The sequence below is a fragment of the Haematobia irritans genome, chromosome 1, assembly GCF_050003625.1.
Source record: "Haematobia irritans isolate KBUSLIRL chromosome 1, ASM5000362v1, whole genome shotgun sequence".
Classification (NCBI taxonomy): domain Eukaryota; kingdom Metazoa; phylum Arthropoda; class Insecta; order Diptera; family Muscidae; genus Haematobia; species Haematobia irritans.
Window position 1 is genome coordinate 273,958,741 of NC_134397.1, and position 18,758 is coordinate 273,977,498.

Genomic DNA, 18,758 nt, shown 5'->3' on the forward strand with positions numbered 1-18,758 from the left:
CAATTAGTACTATAGTAAAGTGTGCCAAATTTTATTGAAATCGGTTCAGATTTAAATATAGCTCCCATATATATCTTTCGCCCGATATGGACTAATACGGTCCCAGAAGCCAGAGTTTTACCCCAATTTGGTTGAAATTTTGCACTAGGACTACAATTAGTAGTGTAGTGAAGTGTGCCAAATTTTATTGAAATCGGTTTAGATTTAGATATAGCTTTTATATATATCGTTCGTCCGATTTATACTCATATGACCACAGTGTACAATGTTTTAGTGCGATTTAATTTAAATTTTGCACTGGGAGTAGAATTAGCATTGTAGCTATATATATATATATATATATATATATATATATATATATATATATATATATATATTATATATATATATATATATATATATATATATATATATATATATATATATATATATATATATATATATATATGTATATGTATATATATATATATATATATATATATATATATATATATATATAATATATATATATATATATATATATATATATATATATATATATATATATATATATATATATATATATATATATATATATATATATATATATAATATATATATATATATATATATATATATATATATATATATATATATATATATATGTATATATATGTATATGTATATATATATATATATATATATATATATATATATATATATATATATATATATATATATATATATATATATATATATATATATATATATATATAATATATATATATATATATATATATATATATATATACATGGGAGGTATATCGAAATCTGAACCGATTTCTTCCAAATTCAATAGGGTTCTATTCTGAGCCAAAACACATACTTGTGCCAAATTTGAAGTCGATTGGACTAAAACTGCGACCTAGACTTTGATTACAAAAATGTGTTCACGGACAGACGGACAGGCGGACATTGCTATGCCAAAAACACCATGTGTCTATCTCGTCTCCTTCTGGGTGTTGCAAACATATGCACTAACTTATAATACCCTGTTCCACATTGTGGTGCAGGGTATAATACAAAATACTATTTATTCCAAAATCATAGTCTTTTATGTCTTAAATAGGACATTTTTCGATGTTTTGTATTAAAAATTTAATATCAATGTAATGCCGAACATCTTTTCGAAATCTTGCGGAAATTTTCGGAATATATGAAAAATTACCTTATTTGCGTTTCCAAAAGTTGTTTGTGGTACGAAAAAACCGACTAAAGGGTATGTTTCTTAAAAATAAAATTTCTTTACATCGGCTTTTGAGCGCCCAAACCTATACTCTACAAATATAACTTATTGACTGTTTGGGTTGCTTGTGCTTTGATAGCTATAGCGAAAATTGTCTGCTGATGACAATAACAGCTACATTGCCCAGTGGATAGTCTGTTGGCTTACAAACGGTATGATCCACAATTCGATTCTCCGCCTAGCAAAAGGTAAAGTAAAAAAAATATACAAAAATTATTAAGGTGTTCTACATTGTCGGTACTACAGAAAAAAGTGATGAAATCTCGTGAAAGCTCGTTCTCGATCTGAGAAAAGATGAAGAATTTAAAAAAAATGGGATTAAACAGAAGTCATTCTGTGCCTAGTCAGGACTGTACGGCAGATGTCCCGTTAAATTGATATTTTGAGTGCAGTTGTGGGAATATTAATTGGTGCACAACATCTATGGTTTCGAGAACAACAACTGATTTTGGACGACCTTCAAAAATCTTTCCTCTGCTACATATACTGCCAAACATATTCTGCTTCATATATATATTCGGAATTTGTTCAAACAAAAAATTATTTGTGCTATGCAAACATATTTAAGTTTCATCCTAAGTATATCTTTCCTAAGGCCCCAAACATTAAATTCCTTTAATAAATCTGTTCATAAAATTTTAATGTTCCCCGCCATTTTATTTTTTAACGGTCGTAAAATGTCTCCTTACTCATAGCCCAACTCGATTTGTTTTAATGCCAAAAGAAGAAAACACAATTCAATGTGTAAATTCAATAATGTTGGGACTTAATTATTTAATTTAAATCGTTCATGTGCCAGACACATACCAACATAAATGCAAGCAAATTTATCCACAAAAAAATATGTCTCTCAAGTAGAGTGTCATTTCCTCCCATTTGATTCTCTCACTGTGTTGTGAGGTAGTCTATCTCCGTCGCCATCTTTATATGTTTTATTCTCTCTCGCGTTCTCTCTGACGTTTGTAAACATACATATGTTTATACGTAATTTCTAAATTAATGAGTGTTTGCATCCGAACACTATATTTAAGAAAATTAAATGCCTCAAACATATTATACTGGTGTATGAACATTATATGCTTGCACATAAAAATAATGTGTTCTGTAAATTTGAGTTCCAAACATATAATGTTTACATCGAAATATATGAAGCTTTACAATTTAACTATCAGTTGGCAGATTTCAACATTAGGGCTACCCAATCCCGACATATAAAAGACAACCTTCGTCTACGCAGAATAAAAGTGAACTGTTTTATGGGAAGAAAGAACTTCCTCGTGTGAAATTGGACTAGTATTTCGATTTTTTAGAGTTCCATAAGGCGTTTTTAAAATAACGTGAATTTACTGATGTTTTTGAATTTTTAAAAATCATTTACACCGAAAAAAATTCCGTATTTAATCTAACGATAAATTTAACCTAGTTTTAGGGTAAACAAATTATTTGTCTATAGTAAAATTGTATCGTTTTTTCGAAATTTTCCACAGTCCAATGAAATTTTCCATTTTTAAAGTACAGTATAATTGATCTAATCCGGACTATCCAGTTGTCCGGAAATCCCAATTTTTCGGAGACTTTTTTAAAATTTTCCTCTGTAATCCAGACGGCAATTTTTGTTTGTTTGTGTCGCAAGAATTGTTCGTTATTTTACCGTTTGTTTAGAAACTAAAACAAGTCAATTGGTCGGATCTTATAAAAATCAAAGCAAGGCACTTTCACAGATAAATTGAGGGTTATGATCCGTTTTCTGCTAGCAATGGTTATATGCGGGAATTTAAATTTTGAATCGGTTAAATGATAAAAATATACGAGGTGAGAAATCATCTTTCAACTGACGGAAATTTTTAGCAAACTTTCAAAAACAGTCACGTCAAGCAAATGGGTCTTAGTGAATATCAAATATATGTTCATCCAACTAAGATTTCAGCACCTGGATCATGCCATTCTTAGAGCATAATTGGGAGCCACCGTGGTGCAATGGTTAGCATGCCCGCCTTGCATACACAAGGTCGTGGGTTCGATTCCTTCTTCGACCGAACACCAAAAAGTTTTTCAGCGGTGGATTATCCCACCTCAGTAATGCTGGTGAGGGTTTCAAAGCTTCTCACTGCAATGTGGAACGCCGTTCGGACTCGGCTATAAAAAGGAGGTCCCTTGTCATAGAGCTTAACATGGAATCGGGCAGCACTCAGTGATAAGAGAGAAGTTCACCAATGTGGTATCACAATGGACTGAATAGTCTAAGTAAGCATGATACATCGGGCTGCCACCTAACCTAACCTAACCTAACTTAGAGCATAATTCTATCAAAATGCTAGATTTTTTACTGTTTGGTAGAATTCGTAATTTTTTGGTAGATTCTGCAAAATATGCATCTCTAACTAAGGGGTACTTAAATTTTCTATAGAATTAAAATTTAGGTGATACTAACAAAGTCCATTATAGAACTCGTAACATTCCCTTATTGGTGCTAGCTAAAATCGTTAAAATGTGAAACAAAAAAATTAACCACAAAACTTTGATCAAACATTTCAAAATAAGATATTTTGCTTTTAAATTTGGCAGATTTTTAGTAAAATTCTCTTAAAATTTTGGTCGATTACTTTTGGCACGAGTGGTAACCGTGTCTGAAATTATTTAATTTAATTTTATTTAATTTTAAAATCGATGTCCTATGAAATGTTTATTTAAAACCCCAATCAAACTAGCTACTTTAAATTTACTTGTACTGCTATGCGGACAATTCAGTAGTTCAATATCTGTCCGGACTTTATGTCTCAAATAGTTATACCCTGCGCCACACTGTGGAACAGGGTATTATAAGTTAGTGCATATGTTTGTAACACCCAGAAGGAGACGAGATAGACACATGGTGTCTTTGGCAATAATGCTCAGAGTGGTTCCCTGAGTCGGTATAACCATGTCCGTCTGTCTGTGAACACAATTTTGTGATCAAAGTCTAGGTCGCAATTCAAGTCCAATCGCCTTCAAATTTGGCACATATTCCTTATTTGGATCAGAATAGAACCCTATTGATTTTGGAAGAAATCGGTTCAGATTTATATATAGCTCCCATATATATCTTTCGCCCGATATGGACTTATATAGCCCCAGAAACCAGATTTTTGGCCGAATTTGGTTGAAATTTTGCCCTAGGAGTACAATTAGTAGTCATGTGTGCAAAATTTGAAATCGGTTCAAATTTAGATATAGCTCCCATATATATCTTTCGCCCGATATGGACTAATATGGTCCTAAAAGCAAGAGTTTTGGCTCAATTTGGCTGAAATTTTGCACAGGGAGTAGATTTAGCACTGTACCTAAGCGTACCAAATTTGGTTGAAATCGATTCAGATTTAGTTATAGCTCCCATATATATCTTTCGCCCGATATGGACTAATATGGTCCTAAAAGCAAGAGTTTTGGCCCAATTTATTTGAAATTTTGCACAGGGAGTAGATTTAGCATTGTAGCTATGCGTGCCAAATTTTGTTGAAATCGATTCAGATTTAGATATAGCTCCCATATATATGTTTTTCTGATTTCGACAAAAATGGTCAAAATACCAACATATAGTCGGCCTCGCCCGACTTTAGACTTTCCTTACTTGTTTATGAACTAAATATGGGTACAAAGTTCAATGACTGTACAGAAAAGTTCAATATGGACTACAGCAAAAGACAATTTTCGTGCTGGTAAAATGGTCATGATTTGGCGCCAATGATGTTTTTTTACATATTTCATTTCATTTTTTCTTTTATGAGAGAGTTGTAGTTAAACAGTACACCAGGGGATTAAAATTTCCTGAAATGTCTAATTGTGGAGTATAATTTAGTTCAATTTTCGCACGACGTAATTCATTCTTGCTATAAAAACAGTTTAGTTTTTTTTTCTGCGTACGAAATTCTGTATTTTGATTTTTTTTTATCAAAAATGCGTTCATGTTCAATTTCGTAAAAGACTTCGTTTTCAAATTCTAACTCCATATTTTGCCTTCACAAATACAAATTTTCTAGCACAAAAAAATATAAAATGTCTATAGAATGTTCGTGAATTTATGGAAATATATAATATGTACTTATTTTTATCATATCATCCATCGTTCGATAGCAAAGTTAAATAGTTCTAATATTAACCTACATTTTCTTTGGTGGTCGGGTTAATTGTTTTGTTTTGTGTGTAGGGTACAACTTTGGCAATTTAATTCTCTTAACATCCTTCATACAGACCGACTTAATGGTCGATATGTACGAATGGTACCATTCCATTTGGTTATGATTCTCTTCTGCTCTTCATCATCAAATAAATACGTAAACATACACAATGAACACACAAACACACACACTCACACTAACAGAGAACAAAATTTAGAAACAAATACTGAAACTCTAACGAGAGGCACAGTAGAAAAAATATTGAAACGTATTTTGCAAAATTTGAAAATTATTAACAATTTCGTTTGTATTTGTTGTTGTCGTTGTTGTTTATTTGCCATAAAGTCTGTGTGGAAAAATACAACAACTTGCATGCCTTCCAACATAAACAAGAGAAGCCTACAGAACACCACCACCACTACCACCGGCCAACAGAACTGGCAACCTGCTGTTTTATTTTACGATGAGCTGACATCGGTACCTTGCCTAACGCCTCCAACCGGCAATATGATGGTGGTGGTCTACTGGTCTAAAACACCAGATCAATTCGTGGACGTAAGCATAGAGAGGATGGATCCATGCATGGTCATGTAGAAGAACTCTGGCCATAGATGATTTTCGATGATTTGTTATGGCAGCTACATATATACAATGGACATTTTAGAGGATTCATGAGTGGAGTAGACTATATGGGATAGATTGTTTATTTAGATAAATGGTTAGGTGGGCGGAGGGGGCATACGTTTTTGTTGCTATTTCAATTGTTTGTAACGTGGGAGAAGATATGTTTGGTTTTGCTAATAATACAAATATAATAAAGTCGTAAAACTCATTGTGAATGTACGCTTTTTTACGATTTTTTTAATAAACATAAAAATTTTGCCTACAATAGGAAATTTTATTATACCATACCATAGAGTGGATGAATACAAAAACTCGTGCTAATTTAAAGATTGGACATGAAAACTAAAAACTTTCTTCATATGTATTCCCAAAATGCTATCTCAAAAATCGCTTCTCTTTTCCTTTCATTTCTTCACAGCGCGTTCATGGGGCAAACTACAATCTGGAATTGTGTCAATTCATGGAAACCAGATTCCTTTCACTGTCCGTTTATCAGATTATATTTTTCACCACTTCATATCTGCTGCCATTGATGGTCATTAGCGGTTTGTATGTGAGGATGATAACCAGCTTATGGCGACATGGCAGCTCAGTGCGAATGTCAGTGGAATCACAGCGTGGAAGGAAACGTGTGACACGTTTGGTTGTTGTTGTGGTGATAGCATTTGCCTCTTTATGGTTACCAATCCAGGTAAGTTCATCCATGATGTAAGAGTGTTTCGACTTTGTTGAATGGGAATTCCCATGTACAGTAAAAGATTAAAAATGGAATTTTCTTAGAAACTACTTGAAGGACAATAATCCTAAAGAAAATGCTTGACAAGATTCCAGCTACAACAACTTTGAGTTTCTTTCTTGCTAAGATTCACAGTTTAATAAACACTACGGTGATTTTGTTTGCCAAAATAAACAAGCTAAAATTCGTATAAATAATTTCTTTAAATTTCAAATGTAGATAAACAAGGTATTAGAAAATTATTTTTTAAAACTAGGACATAAATACGGCTTTGGATTTAGGATTTGGAGTAGTTGTTGATTAGGATTTGGAGTCCATTGTTGATTACTGAACGAGCTTCATTATTTCCACACATCCAAATGAACACACACACATAGAAAAGAAATCGGTATTAAAGGAAAATTTTAAGTAAATTTTATTTAATTTTTTAAGATTTCCACAACTCGTTGTTGAAATGACGACTGACTTCTTAGTTTTTAACTACTATTTACGAAATTCTTCCCAAAAATCGTTGGCGACAAATCAATGCCACCTTAACCACACTCAAAACAAGTAAAGGGTGATTTGTTAAGAGCTTGATAACTTTTTTTAAAAAAAAAACGCATAAAATTTGCAAAATCTCATCGGTTCTTTATTTGAAACGTTAGATTGGTCCATGACATTTACTTTTTGAAGATAATTTCATTTAAATGTTGACCGCGGCTGCGTCTTAGGTGGTCCATTCGGAAAGTCCAATTTTGGGCAACTTTTTCGAGCATTTCGACCGGAATAGCCCGAATTTCTTCGGAAATGTTGTCTTCCAAAGCTGGAATAGTTGCTGGCTTATTTCTGTAGACTTTAGACTTGACGTAGCCCCACAAAAAATAGTCTAAAGGCGTCAAATCGCATGATCTTGGTGGCCAACTTACCGGTCCATTTCTTGAGATGAATTGTTCTCCGAAGTTTTCCCTCAAAATGGCCATAGAATCGCGAGCTGTGTGGCATGTAGCGCCATCTTGTTGAAACCACATGTCAACCAAGTTCAGTTCTTCCATTTTTGGCAACAAAAAGTTTGTTAGCATCGAACGATAGCGATCGCCATTCACCGTAACGTTGCGTCCAACAGCATCTTTGAAAAAATACGGTCCAATGATTCCACCAGCGTACAAACCACACCAAACAGTGCATTTTTCGGGATGCATGGGCAGTTCTTGAACGGCTTCTGGTTGCTCTTCACTCCAAATGCGGCAATTTTGCTTATTTACGTAGCCATTCAACCAGAAATGAGCCTCATCGCTGAACAAAATTTGTCGATAAAAAAGCGGATTTTCTGCCAACTTTTCTAGGGCCCATTCACTGAAAATTCGACGTTGTGGCAGATCGTAAGTCTATTCATGATGAAATGTCAAAGCATACTGAGCATCTTTCTCTTTGACACCATGTCTGAAATCCCACGTGATCTGTCAAATACTAATGCATGAAAATCCTAACCTCAAAAGAATCACCCTTTATATACAGCAGTAAGTTCGGCCGGGCCGAATCTTAAATTTCAGGAGGGCTTGAGGACACTTCCCGAAGATAAATTTAATGATTTCACCTATGAGGACTATATCAGATTCTGCATTTATAAGAAACATTTTTGTTTGAGGAATCATTAACATCTCTTGTAAGTGTGCAAGAAAATTATAAAATAACGTCTTGATTTGAAATCTTAAATCTGTAGATTTTCACCCGAGAAGTAAAATCTGGAAATTTTACATTGAGTTTCAAGCAATTGTCATGATCAGTGCGCCTTCTATACCCTCAAGAAGTGAAGTCGGTCTGTATGGAGGCATTACCAAGTCGACCGATAAAAACTTAATCCGATACACGTTTTTGTGAGCCTAAAATATGAGAATATTTACAATTTCAGGCAAATCGGATAAAAACTACGGTTTCTAGAAACCCAAGGAGTTAAATCGGGAGATCGTTGTTATGGGGGCTATACTAAAATATGGACCGATACTCACCATTTTCGGCACACCTCTTTATGGTCCTAAAATACCTCTAGATTTCCAATTTCAGACAAATTGGATAAAAACTACGGTTTCTATAAGCCCAAGACCCCAAATCGGGAGGTCGTTTTATATGGGGACCATACCAAAACATAGACCGATACTCACAATTTGTGGCACGGGTATTTTGCCCTACAATACCTCTAGATTTCCAATTTCAGGTAAATTGAATAAAAACTGCGGTTTCTATAAGCCCAAGAAGTAAAATCGGGAGATCGGTCTATATGGGGGCTATACCAAGACATGGACCGATACTCACCATTTTTGGCACACCTCTTTATGGTCATAAAATACCTCTAGATTCAAAATTTCAGGCAAATTGGATAAAAACTACCATTTCTATAAGTCCAAGACCCCAAATCGGTAGGTCGATTTATATTGGGACTATATCAAAACCTGGACCGATATAGCCCATCTTCGAACTTGACCTGCCTGCAGACAAAAGACGAGTTTGTGCAAAATTTCAGCACGATTGCTTCATTATTGAAGACTGTAGCGTGATTACAACAGACAGACAGACAGCCAGACAGACAGACGGACATCGATATATCGTCTTAGAATTTCTCTCTGATCAAGAATATATAGGTTAGGTTAGGTTATGTGGCAGCCCGATGTATCAGGCTCACTTAGACTATTCTGTCCATTGTGATACCACAGTGGTGAAGAATATATATACTTTATATAGTCGGAAATCGATATTTCGATGTGTTATAAAAAAGTTTACTTGGATCCAAAGATGTTGACCTTCCCTTAAGGATTTTGGTATTGATTCCGAGCCAAAGATGCAGCCTCTTTAAAATAAAGACATTTTTAACGGACCTCCCTGGCTTTAAATCTAGGGTCAAATAAATTAAAATTGGACACAGATCTCATTCATCGAGTATTTATTTTCACCCAGAAAAAAGTGTCTTCGAAACTAAAGGAAAAAATGTTCATCAATTTAGTTTAGCCATTTTATTTCCACTCAGTTAATATTTTGTGTGAAATAATAAAATTTACTTGTTTCAGAAAAAAAATCCTAAACTGAAAGCAGTTAGGAATAGTTCATAAACTAGAATAGGGCATGGAATTTTACTAATACTGTTTTCTTCGCTGGGTATAAGAATTTACTACTGAACAAGAAAATTTTATTCACTGATAACAAAGATAAACAAAAACCGAACTAAAACCAAGTTTCCTCAAATTTAGTAAGATTTCTTATAAAATGATAATTCTGACTTCCTTTATTATAGAAAGCTTATCATACATACGAATAACACTTGGCATAGAAAAATATTTTAGTTCATTCGTACTAAGAAGTATTCAATCCTTTCAAAACTTAAGGAAACACACTTGTTAGAATATAGGAAAATTTCCTACATTTCTTTTATCTACCTGTAATCGATACCTGTCTTTGATGTAATCGATATGTTTGCGCGTGGGTTGTTTTTTTAGTTGGAATCGCGTTGTTATGGTATACGGAAAGATTGTTAAAAAATAATATAGTAAAATAATATTATAAAAAACAAATAAAATATAGAAAATATTTGTTATTTTAAATTAGTGAGAAATATGTTCGTTTTTTGAAAATTGGTTTATAAAAAAAAAAACACCAACAGAATAACAACCCCTTCATTCAACTTCATTTTGGAATCTTCAATTAACAGGTAATATTCAGTGACGCTAACCTTTTGTGAAAAAATTGGTTTTGGTTTTTTTTGTTTATATTTGTAGGTATTGAAATTGTAGAAGGTGGACAAAATTGCTAGGCAGCAAATTATTCAAAGTGAAAGGTACTACAAGAAGAAAAAATAATAATAATTAATATTTCAAGGCCAGTCGATGCTGTTGATTCTAAATAAATATATTTAATATATTAATAAAACATGTCTTTTATTGAAGAAAAAATTGCTTATATAAATACATAAAATTGTATTTAAAAACGAAGGTAAGCAGATCTAACTTTGAAGTAAAAGGTTTACCACAAATATGTAAGATTTGTCCAAATGAATGAAAAAAAGTTCAATAAAATCATTCCATATATGAATTCAATTCAGTTGAATTTTTTCATTCTGTAGTATAGTGGTACATAAATATAGGAAAATGTTAATTATATTACATGTTAGCCTGATACCGAAACAGGCAATTGACGTCCAAATGCATTATATCTAATTATACAATTATTATTCGAGCTTTATGGACAGATATAGATTAAGGAACATGGTTAATAGAGCCATTGAAAAGAAAACGCCAGATACAAATCTATACACGCCTGGACTGTACATGTTTCGGTTCGGGCGAATGAACCTTTCCACAGCCTTTAGTATAGATCTGGCTGGGAGAGATAACTCAATTTTGGGCCCTTTATGCTAACTCCTTATGGAGAAAACATTTGGGAAATTTCCTCTTACAAATTGAATCATCTTTTCTCCCACTGTACATCATCTTTTCATATAACTTACAAGTCCCTTAATCTTATTTTTATTTCGTTTTGTTACATAGTAATGCAACAACACGAAATTTATTTTTAGAAAGCTTATTTGTTAGAATTCACCTAAGTGGTGAACAGTCGAACAATGCTTATTGTTTCTACAGTCAACTACAACATATGACAATTAATAAGCAACGATGAGCCCGTCGTAAAACTAGGAAAAACACGACTAATGTACGTGTTAGAATTGTTGTTGTTTCCTGGAAACCAGTTTCTGTTAATTGTCATATGTTGTAGTTGACTGTAGAAACAATAAGCATTGTTCGACTGTTCACCACTTAGGTGAATTCTAACAAATAAGCTTTCTAAAAATAAATTTCGTGTTGTTGCATTACTATGTAACAAAACGAAATAAAAATAAGATTAAGGGACTTGTAAGTTATATGAAAAGATGATGTACAGTGGGAGAAAAGATGATTCAATTTGTAAGAGGAAATTTCCCAAATGTTTTCTCCATAAGGAGTTAGCATAAAGGGCCCAAAATTGAGTTATCTCTCCCAGCCAGATCTATACTAAAGGCTGTGGAAAGGTTCATTCGCCCGAACCGAAACATGTACAGTCCAGGCGTGTATAGATTTGTATCTGGCGTTTTTTTTTCAATGGCTCTATTAACCATGTTCCTTAATCTATATCTGTCCATAAAGCTCGAATAATAATTGTATAATTAGAAAATGTTAACTATTATACGGAATGCATTCTACCTAATTTCTACGAAAATCACATCATTCAAACAAATAAAAATGTCTTTGGCGCTATACGAAGTTCAACTTTCTTCACAATGAGTTCATTTTAACTTAAAGAGGGGGTCACTTTTTTCTGGGTGTTCTTTTTGCGATTTCTTAATAAAGGTATTTATGCACAAACAAATTCCAATTTCAAAATCAAAATTACGCCAGGTATCTCAAAGTAAAAACAGTTTTTTTAATGCTAAAAATAATTTAAACCAAAGATGCAAATCCTTAAAATAAGTCTTAGCCTATATTTGAAGCGTCTTTATCTTAGTTGAGTTAAAGACGATTTCTTTAAATTAAAAATGCTTTTCTTTATTTTAAGGAAAATTTGCCTTTCTTCATAGATCTACAAATTTAGCAGAGTTACGCAAAATTTCAAGATTTGTGTCCTAAATTTAATGAAAAAATTTTTGAAGCAAGGATTATAAATTTTCTTTTAATTAAAATGTCATTGTTTTAAAGAATTTTGTCCTTAGAATTGTGTAAATTTTGAGTTCTAAAATTTAAGTTCCCTATTAGGTCAATATTTTTTTTTTCAGTCAATTAATAAAGCTGTTCACATAAAAACAAATGCCAGTTTAAAAATCCAAATTATAACAGATACTTCAAAGTAAAAAATGTTTTCTCAATCCCAAGAAAAATATAAACCAAACTCTGTGTTGGTTGTTTTTATCTTAAATCTAAAGATTCAGTAGTTCAGTTAATTTAAGGACGATTTCTTTAAATGAAACATGGGTTTCTTTACTTTAAGGAAAATTTGCCTGAGGCTCCATTATTTCCGATTTTCCACTAATAGATTTCCATGTAATCGCTGCGTTTTCAAAAAAATCCATAGGTTGTAGGTAATTAAAAATCGGCCTGACAAACTTTTGGTCGAATTACATGAACAAAATATCGTTGTAAACACAAAGAAGGTGTTTGCACTCATAGTTAGATGATTCGACTTTAAAATGGTAAAATTTCATTGGCATTCATTTATTCATTAATCACTGGTTTAGTATCAGTCTAACAGGACAAATTGTTTTTAATAAATATCACAATCCTTCAATATATATTAATTAAATTTTAAATTGTATCAATTCTTGTACCTTGACTAACAAAACCTACACTGAAAAAAAATGTTTATATGTAATATGAAAAAGTGATTTGCGTAATCAATATACCTTTACTCGCATATTTGCTTCGAAATCAATTCTAAAATAATACTAGTAAGGAAAGTCTAAAGTCGGGCGGTGCCGACTATATTATACCCTGCACCACACTGAAAAAAATCATACTCGGTTCCAAAGATTTTGTCTTTACTTTAAAAAATTTGGTATTGATTCCGAGCCAAAGAAGGGAGAATACATGTAAGCATACTTTTAAGACACAATTCTCTTTTAAATTTAGGTTTTGTGTACTTGCTCCTAGGAAGCAAATTTTAATTTTTCGCTTTCTCAGCTTTTTTTCTTCATATGCTATCAAAGTCCTTTAAAAACGAGTTAATGGCAACTTTATTTTCCATTTTTAGGACTCGACTTCCAGTAGAAATTTTGCTATGTTTGAAGTAAAAAACTTCTTTAAAATAAAGTTTTGAAAAACATGTCCTATATTTGAACGATTTTTTGCTTTGTAGTCAAGATGCAAAAAGACAACAAATTTAAAGACAATTTCATTAAATTTAAAGAATTTTTCTGAATTATTAAAGTCATGTTGACCTTAACCTATAAATTTTTTCTTTCATGTTAAGATACCCATTTTTAAGTCAAATCACTTAATTATAAGGACAATACGACTTCATTGAAAAGTTTATCGACTTTTGGACAAGGAAAATAACTTTATTTTAGAGAAATGCGTCGTCTATGCTAAGCCAAATTTGTATTCGTATTTTAAAGACATGAAATCTTTGACCTCACGACAATATTTTTTTCAGTGCACTTTGTAGATCTAAATTTCCGATACCATATCACATCCGTCAAATGTATTGGGGGCTATATATAAAAGTTTGTCCCAAATACATATATTTAAATATCACTCGATCTGGAAGAATTTGATAGACTTATACAAAATCTATAGACTCAAAATTTAAGTCGGCTAATACACTAAGGTGGAACACAATGTTAGTAAAAAATAAATATGGGAAACGTTTAAATTTGAAGCAATTTTAAGGAAACTCCGAAAAAGTTTATTTATGATTTATCGATCGATATATATGTATTAGAAGTTTAGGAAAATTAGAGTCATTTTTACAACCTTTCGACTAAGCAGTGGCGATTTTACAAGGAAAATGTTGGTATTTTGACCATTTTTGTCGAAATCAGAAAAACATATATATGGGAGCTATATCTAAATCTGAACCGATTTCAACCAAATTTGGCACGCTTAGCTACAATGCTAATTCTACTCCCTGTGCAAAATTTCAACTAAATCGGAGCAAAAAATTGGCCTCTGTGGTCATATGAGTGTAAATCGGGCGAAAGCTATGTATGGAAGCTATATCTAAATCTGAACCGATTTCAACCAATTTTAGCACGCATTCTACTCCCTGTGCAAAATTTCAACCAAATTGGGGTAAAACTCTGGCTTCTGGGACCGTATTAGTCCATATCGGGCGAAAGATATATATGGAAACTATATCTAAATCTGAACCGATTTCAATAAAATTTGGCACACTTGACTATAGCACTAATAGTTCTTCTTGTGCAAAATTTTAAGCAAATTAGGGTAAAACTCTGGCTTCTGGGGCCATATAAGTCCATATCGCGCGAAATATATATGGGAGCTATATCTAAATCTGAACCGGTTTGAACCAAAATCAATAGGGATCTATTCTGAGCCAAAACACATACTTGTGCCAAATTTGAAGTTGATTGGACTAAAACTGCGACCTAGACTTTGATTACAAAAATGTGTTCTCGGACAGACGGACATCGCTATATCGACTCAAGAGCCCACCCTGAGCATTTTTGCCAAAGACACCATGTGTCTATCTCGTCTCCTTCTGGATGTTGCAAACATATGCACTAACTTATAATACCCTGTTCCACAGGGTATAATAAAAATAAAGACAATATCACACTGAAAACAAGCATGTCCGGTTCCAACGATATTGCCTTTACTTTAACAATTTTGGTATTGATTCCGAGCCAAAGAAGCGGAGAATACAAGTAAGGATACTTTTAAGACACAATTTTCTTTTAAATTTGGGATTTGTATACTTGCTTCTAGGAATCAAATTTTAATTTTTCTTTGTCCTTTAAAAACGAGTTAACGACAACTTTATTTTCCAAATTCAGACTCTACTTCCAGTAGAATTTATGCTATGTTTCAAGTAAAAACGTCTTTAAAATAAAGTGTTGAAAAACATGTCCTATTTATACCCTGCGCCACACTGTGGAACAGGGTATTATAAGTTAGTGCATATGTTTGCAACACCCAGAAGGAGACGAAATAGACACATGGTGTCTTTGGCAGAAATGCTCAGGGTGGGCTCCTGAGTCGATATAGCCATGTCCGTCTGTCCGTGAACACATTTTTGTAATCAAAGTCTAGGTCGCAGTTTTAGTCCAATCGACTTCAAATTTGATACAAGTATGTGCTTTGGCTCAGAATAGAACCCTATTGATTTTGGAAGAAATCGCTTCAGATTTAGATATAGCTCCCATATATATTTCGCCCGATATGGACTTATCGGAAGCCAGAGTTTTACCCTAATTTGTTTAAAATTTTGCACAAGAAGAACAATTAGTACTATAGTCAAGTGTGCCAAATTTTATTGAAATCGGTTCAGATTTAGATATAGCTCCCATATATATCTTTCGCCCGATATGGACTAATACGGTCCCAGAAGCCAGAGTTTTACCCCAATTTGATTGAAATTTTGTACAGGGAGTAGAATTAGTATTATAGCTATGTGTGCCAAATTTGGTTGAAATCGGTTCAGATTTAGATATAGCTCCCACATATAGCTTTCGCCCGATTTACACTCATATGACCACAGAGGCCAATTTTTTGCTCCGATTTAGTTGAAATTTTGCACAGGGAGTAGAATTAGCATTGTAGCTAAGCGTGCCAAATTTGGTTGAAATCGGTTAAGATTTAGATATAGCTCCCATATATATGTTTTTCTGATTTAGACAAAAATGGTCAAAATACCAACATTTTCCTTGTAAAATCGTCACTGCTTAGTCGAAAAGTTGTAAAAATGACTCTAATTTGCCTTAACTTCTAATACATATATATCGAGTTATAAATCATAAATAAACGTTTGCGAAGTTTTCTTACACTGAAAAAACAGTGAACCCACCAGGAAGAAAACTTTCGGTTAATTTTAGAAGATTTTGAATATTTGTAGAAAATTTTAACTAAATAGTATTACAAACGTTGGCATCACGCCGATGTCATAAAAATAGGTAAATATTTTTCGACAAATTCAAGAACATTTATTAGACATAACTAAAATTTTTCACTTGTTAAAGACAATTTTGTAGTTTGAAGGAAAAACTTGGAGTTCAAAATTGCAAGAATGTCTTTAGTGACATACGAAGTTCATGATGGACGCATTTTTGGTAAAATTTACAAATTTAAAGAAATTCTGAACTATTTTCTGGAAGACACGAATTTAATTTATCTTTATGCTTCATTTGAGTATATTTTTTTCCTCGGGTTTAGATAATTTAACTAACGTACACAAAAAATTATTAGAGTAAAGGAAACTTTCTCCAAACATAATAATTCCATGAACTAAAATAAAGTTAAATTGGCTTTAGTGAAATAGAGAGTTCACTTTTTTTTGAGTGTAAAATTGCTTCAGATTTAAATGTTTCCCATATTTGTTACTAACATTGTGTTCCACCCTAGTGCATTAGCCGACTTACATTTTGAGTTTATAGATTTTGTAGAAGTCTATCAAATTCTGTCCAGATCGAGTTATATTTAAATGTATGTATTAGGGACACACCTTTATATATAGTCCCCAACACATTTGACGGATGTGATATGGTATCGAAAATTTAGATCTACAAAGTGGTGCAGGGGATATTATACCGGCAAGAATTTTTCTGAATTTTTAAAGTCAAGTTGACCTTACCCCAAAAAATGTTTCGTTCATGTTATGATACCCATTTTAAGTCAAATCACTTAATTATAGGGACAATACGACTTCATTGAAAAGTTTGTCGATTTTTGGACAAGGAAAAAAATTTATATTAGAGATATGCGTCTTCTATGTTAAGCAAAATTTGCATTCGTATTTTAAAGACATGAAATCTTTGGTGTCACGACAATATTTTTTTCAGTGCAGTGTACTTGTTCTTCTTTACAAAGTTTGCCTCTTTATGTTAAATAAGTGCCACATTTTCTTACGAATAAGAACACTCAAAAAAAAGTTTACTTGGATCCAAAGATGTTGACCTTCCCTTAAGGATTTTGGTATTGATTCCGAGCCAAAGAAGCGGTTTTTTAAAATAAAGAAATTTTTTTAGCGACATATAAACCTAGGATCAATAAAATTAATTATAGGATACAGATCTCATTTATCAAATTTTCATACTCTTTTCGCGGTTTATTAATAAAGTTACTCACGTACAAACAAATGCCAGTTTAAAAATCCAAATTATAACGGATACTTCAAGTTAAAAAAAAAATTCTTAACTCCAAAAAAACTTTAAACCAAAGACGCTAAATCATATGTAAGTCATAGTAAGTCTTGGCCTATATTCGAAGCGTTTTTACCTTAAATGTAAAGTTTCAATATTTCAGTTAATTTAAGGACAATTTCTTTAAATCAAAAATGTGTTTCTTTACTTTAAGGAAAATTGGCCTTAGTTCAAAGACATGCGACTTTAACGGAGGGACGCAAATTTACAAAATTTGTGTCCTAAATTTAATGAAAAAAATGTTTGAAGCAAAGATTATAAACTTTATTTTAATTAAAATTTCATTATTTTAATGAAATTTGTCCTTAACCCTCTGTATCATAGTGTAGACTGTAGGCAACATACCGTTCGAATGCCTCAAAATTAATAGAAATAATTTCTTTAGCTCAATCACGCACTGTATCCCGTGGTTTACATACTGAGCTAATAAACTTGTAAAAATAGAACAATTAGGTGGCACTACTTGCTGGAAGTTTACATTTCTTTATTTATTTACGAAAAAGTGCCGGTTTGCTGTGACTTCAAAAAATAATAAAAAATTGTTTTGCTTGTGTTTTGTCTGTAATCTTGATAAATTGGAGAGGTAAGTGTTTGAGCTTTATTGTAGAATGTTCTTTTTGAACAGTTTTTACGTTTTTTGGTGACAAATAATGTTTGGCAACACAACCAATTTGTGGGAGTTTCTCTTCAAATAATAAAAATAAATTAAAATTAAAAAATAGGTGTATTTTATTGTTTTGTTATCATCTCCAAAACAAAAAATCATACAAATCGGAGTTCAGGAGTTCATGAGTGATAGAGGGTTAATATTTTGTAAATTTCGCATCCTAAAATTTAGGTTGCGTAATCTTTAATATCACGTAAATATTTTGTTTCTGTGAAGATAAAGGTCCTCTAGAGTATCACAAGCACTTCCATGTCTCGCTCATAGATGAATTTTCATCAAAATGTAACTAGATATTAGATCATAATAGAAAATACTGATCTTACAATATTAAATTTCACAAAAATTACAAAATTTAATATCACAATGATATGATTCTCACCATATATTAAAATATATTAATTTTAGCTCCAATTACCTATTCT

The 18,758-nt window shown here is 32.3% G+C and overlaps 1 protein-coding gene across 1 annotated transcript in view; it reads left to right on the forward strand.

Moving 5' to 3' along the window:
• The window catches only part of AstA-R2 (Allatostatin A receptor 2), a 63,504-nt gene that overhangs the window by 11,155 nt on the left and 33,591 nt on the right, over positions 1-18,758 (forward strand). Inside the window, exon 2 of the mRNA XM_075294640.1 lies at positions 6,482-6,754. Within this exon, the coding sequence (XP_075150755.1) occupies positions 6,482-6,754 (273 nt within the window). The remainder of the gene's footprint in view (positions 1-6,481; positions 6,755-18,758) is intronic.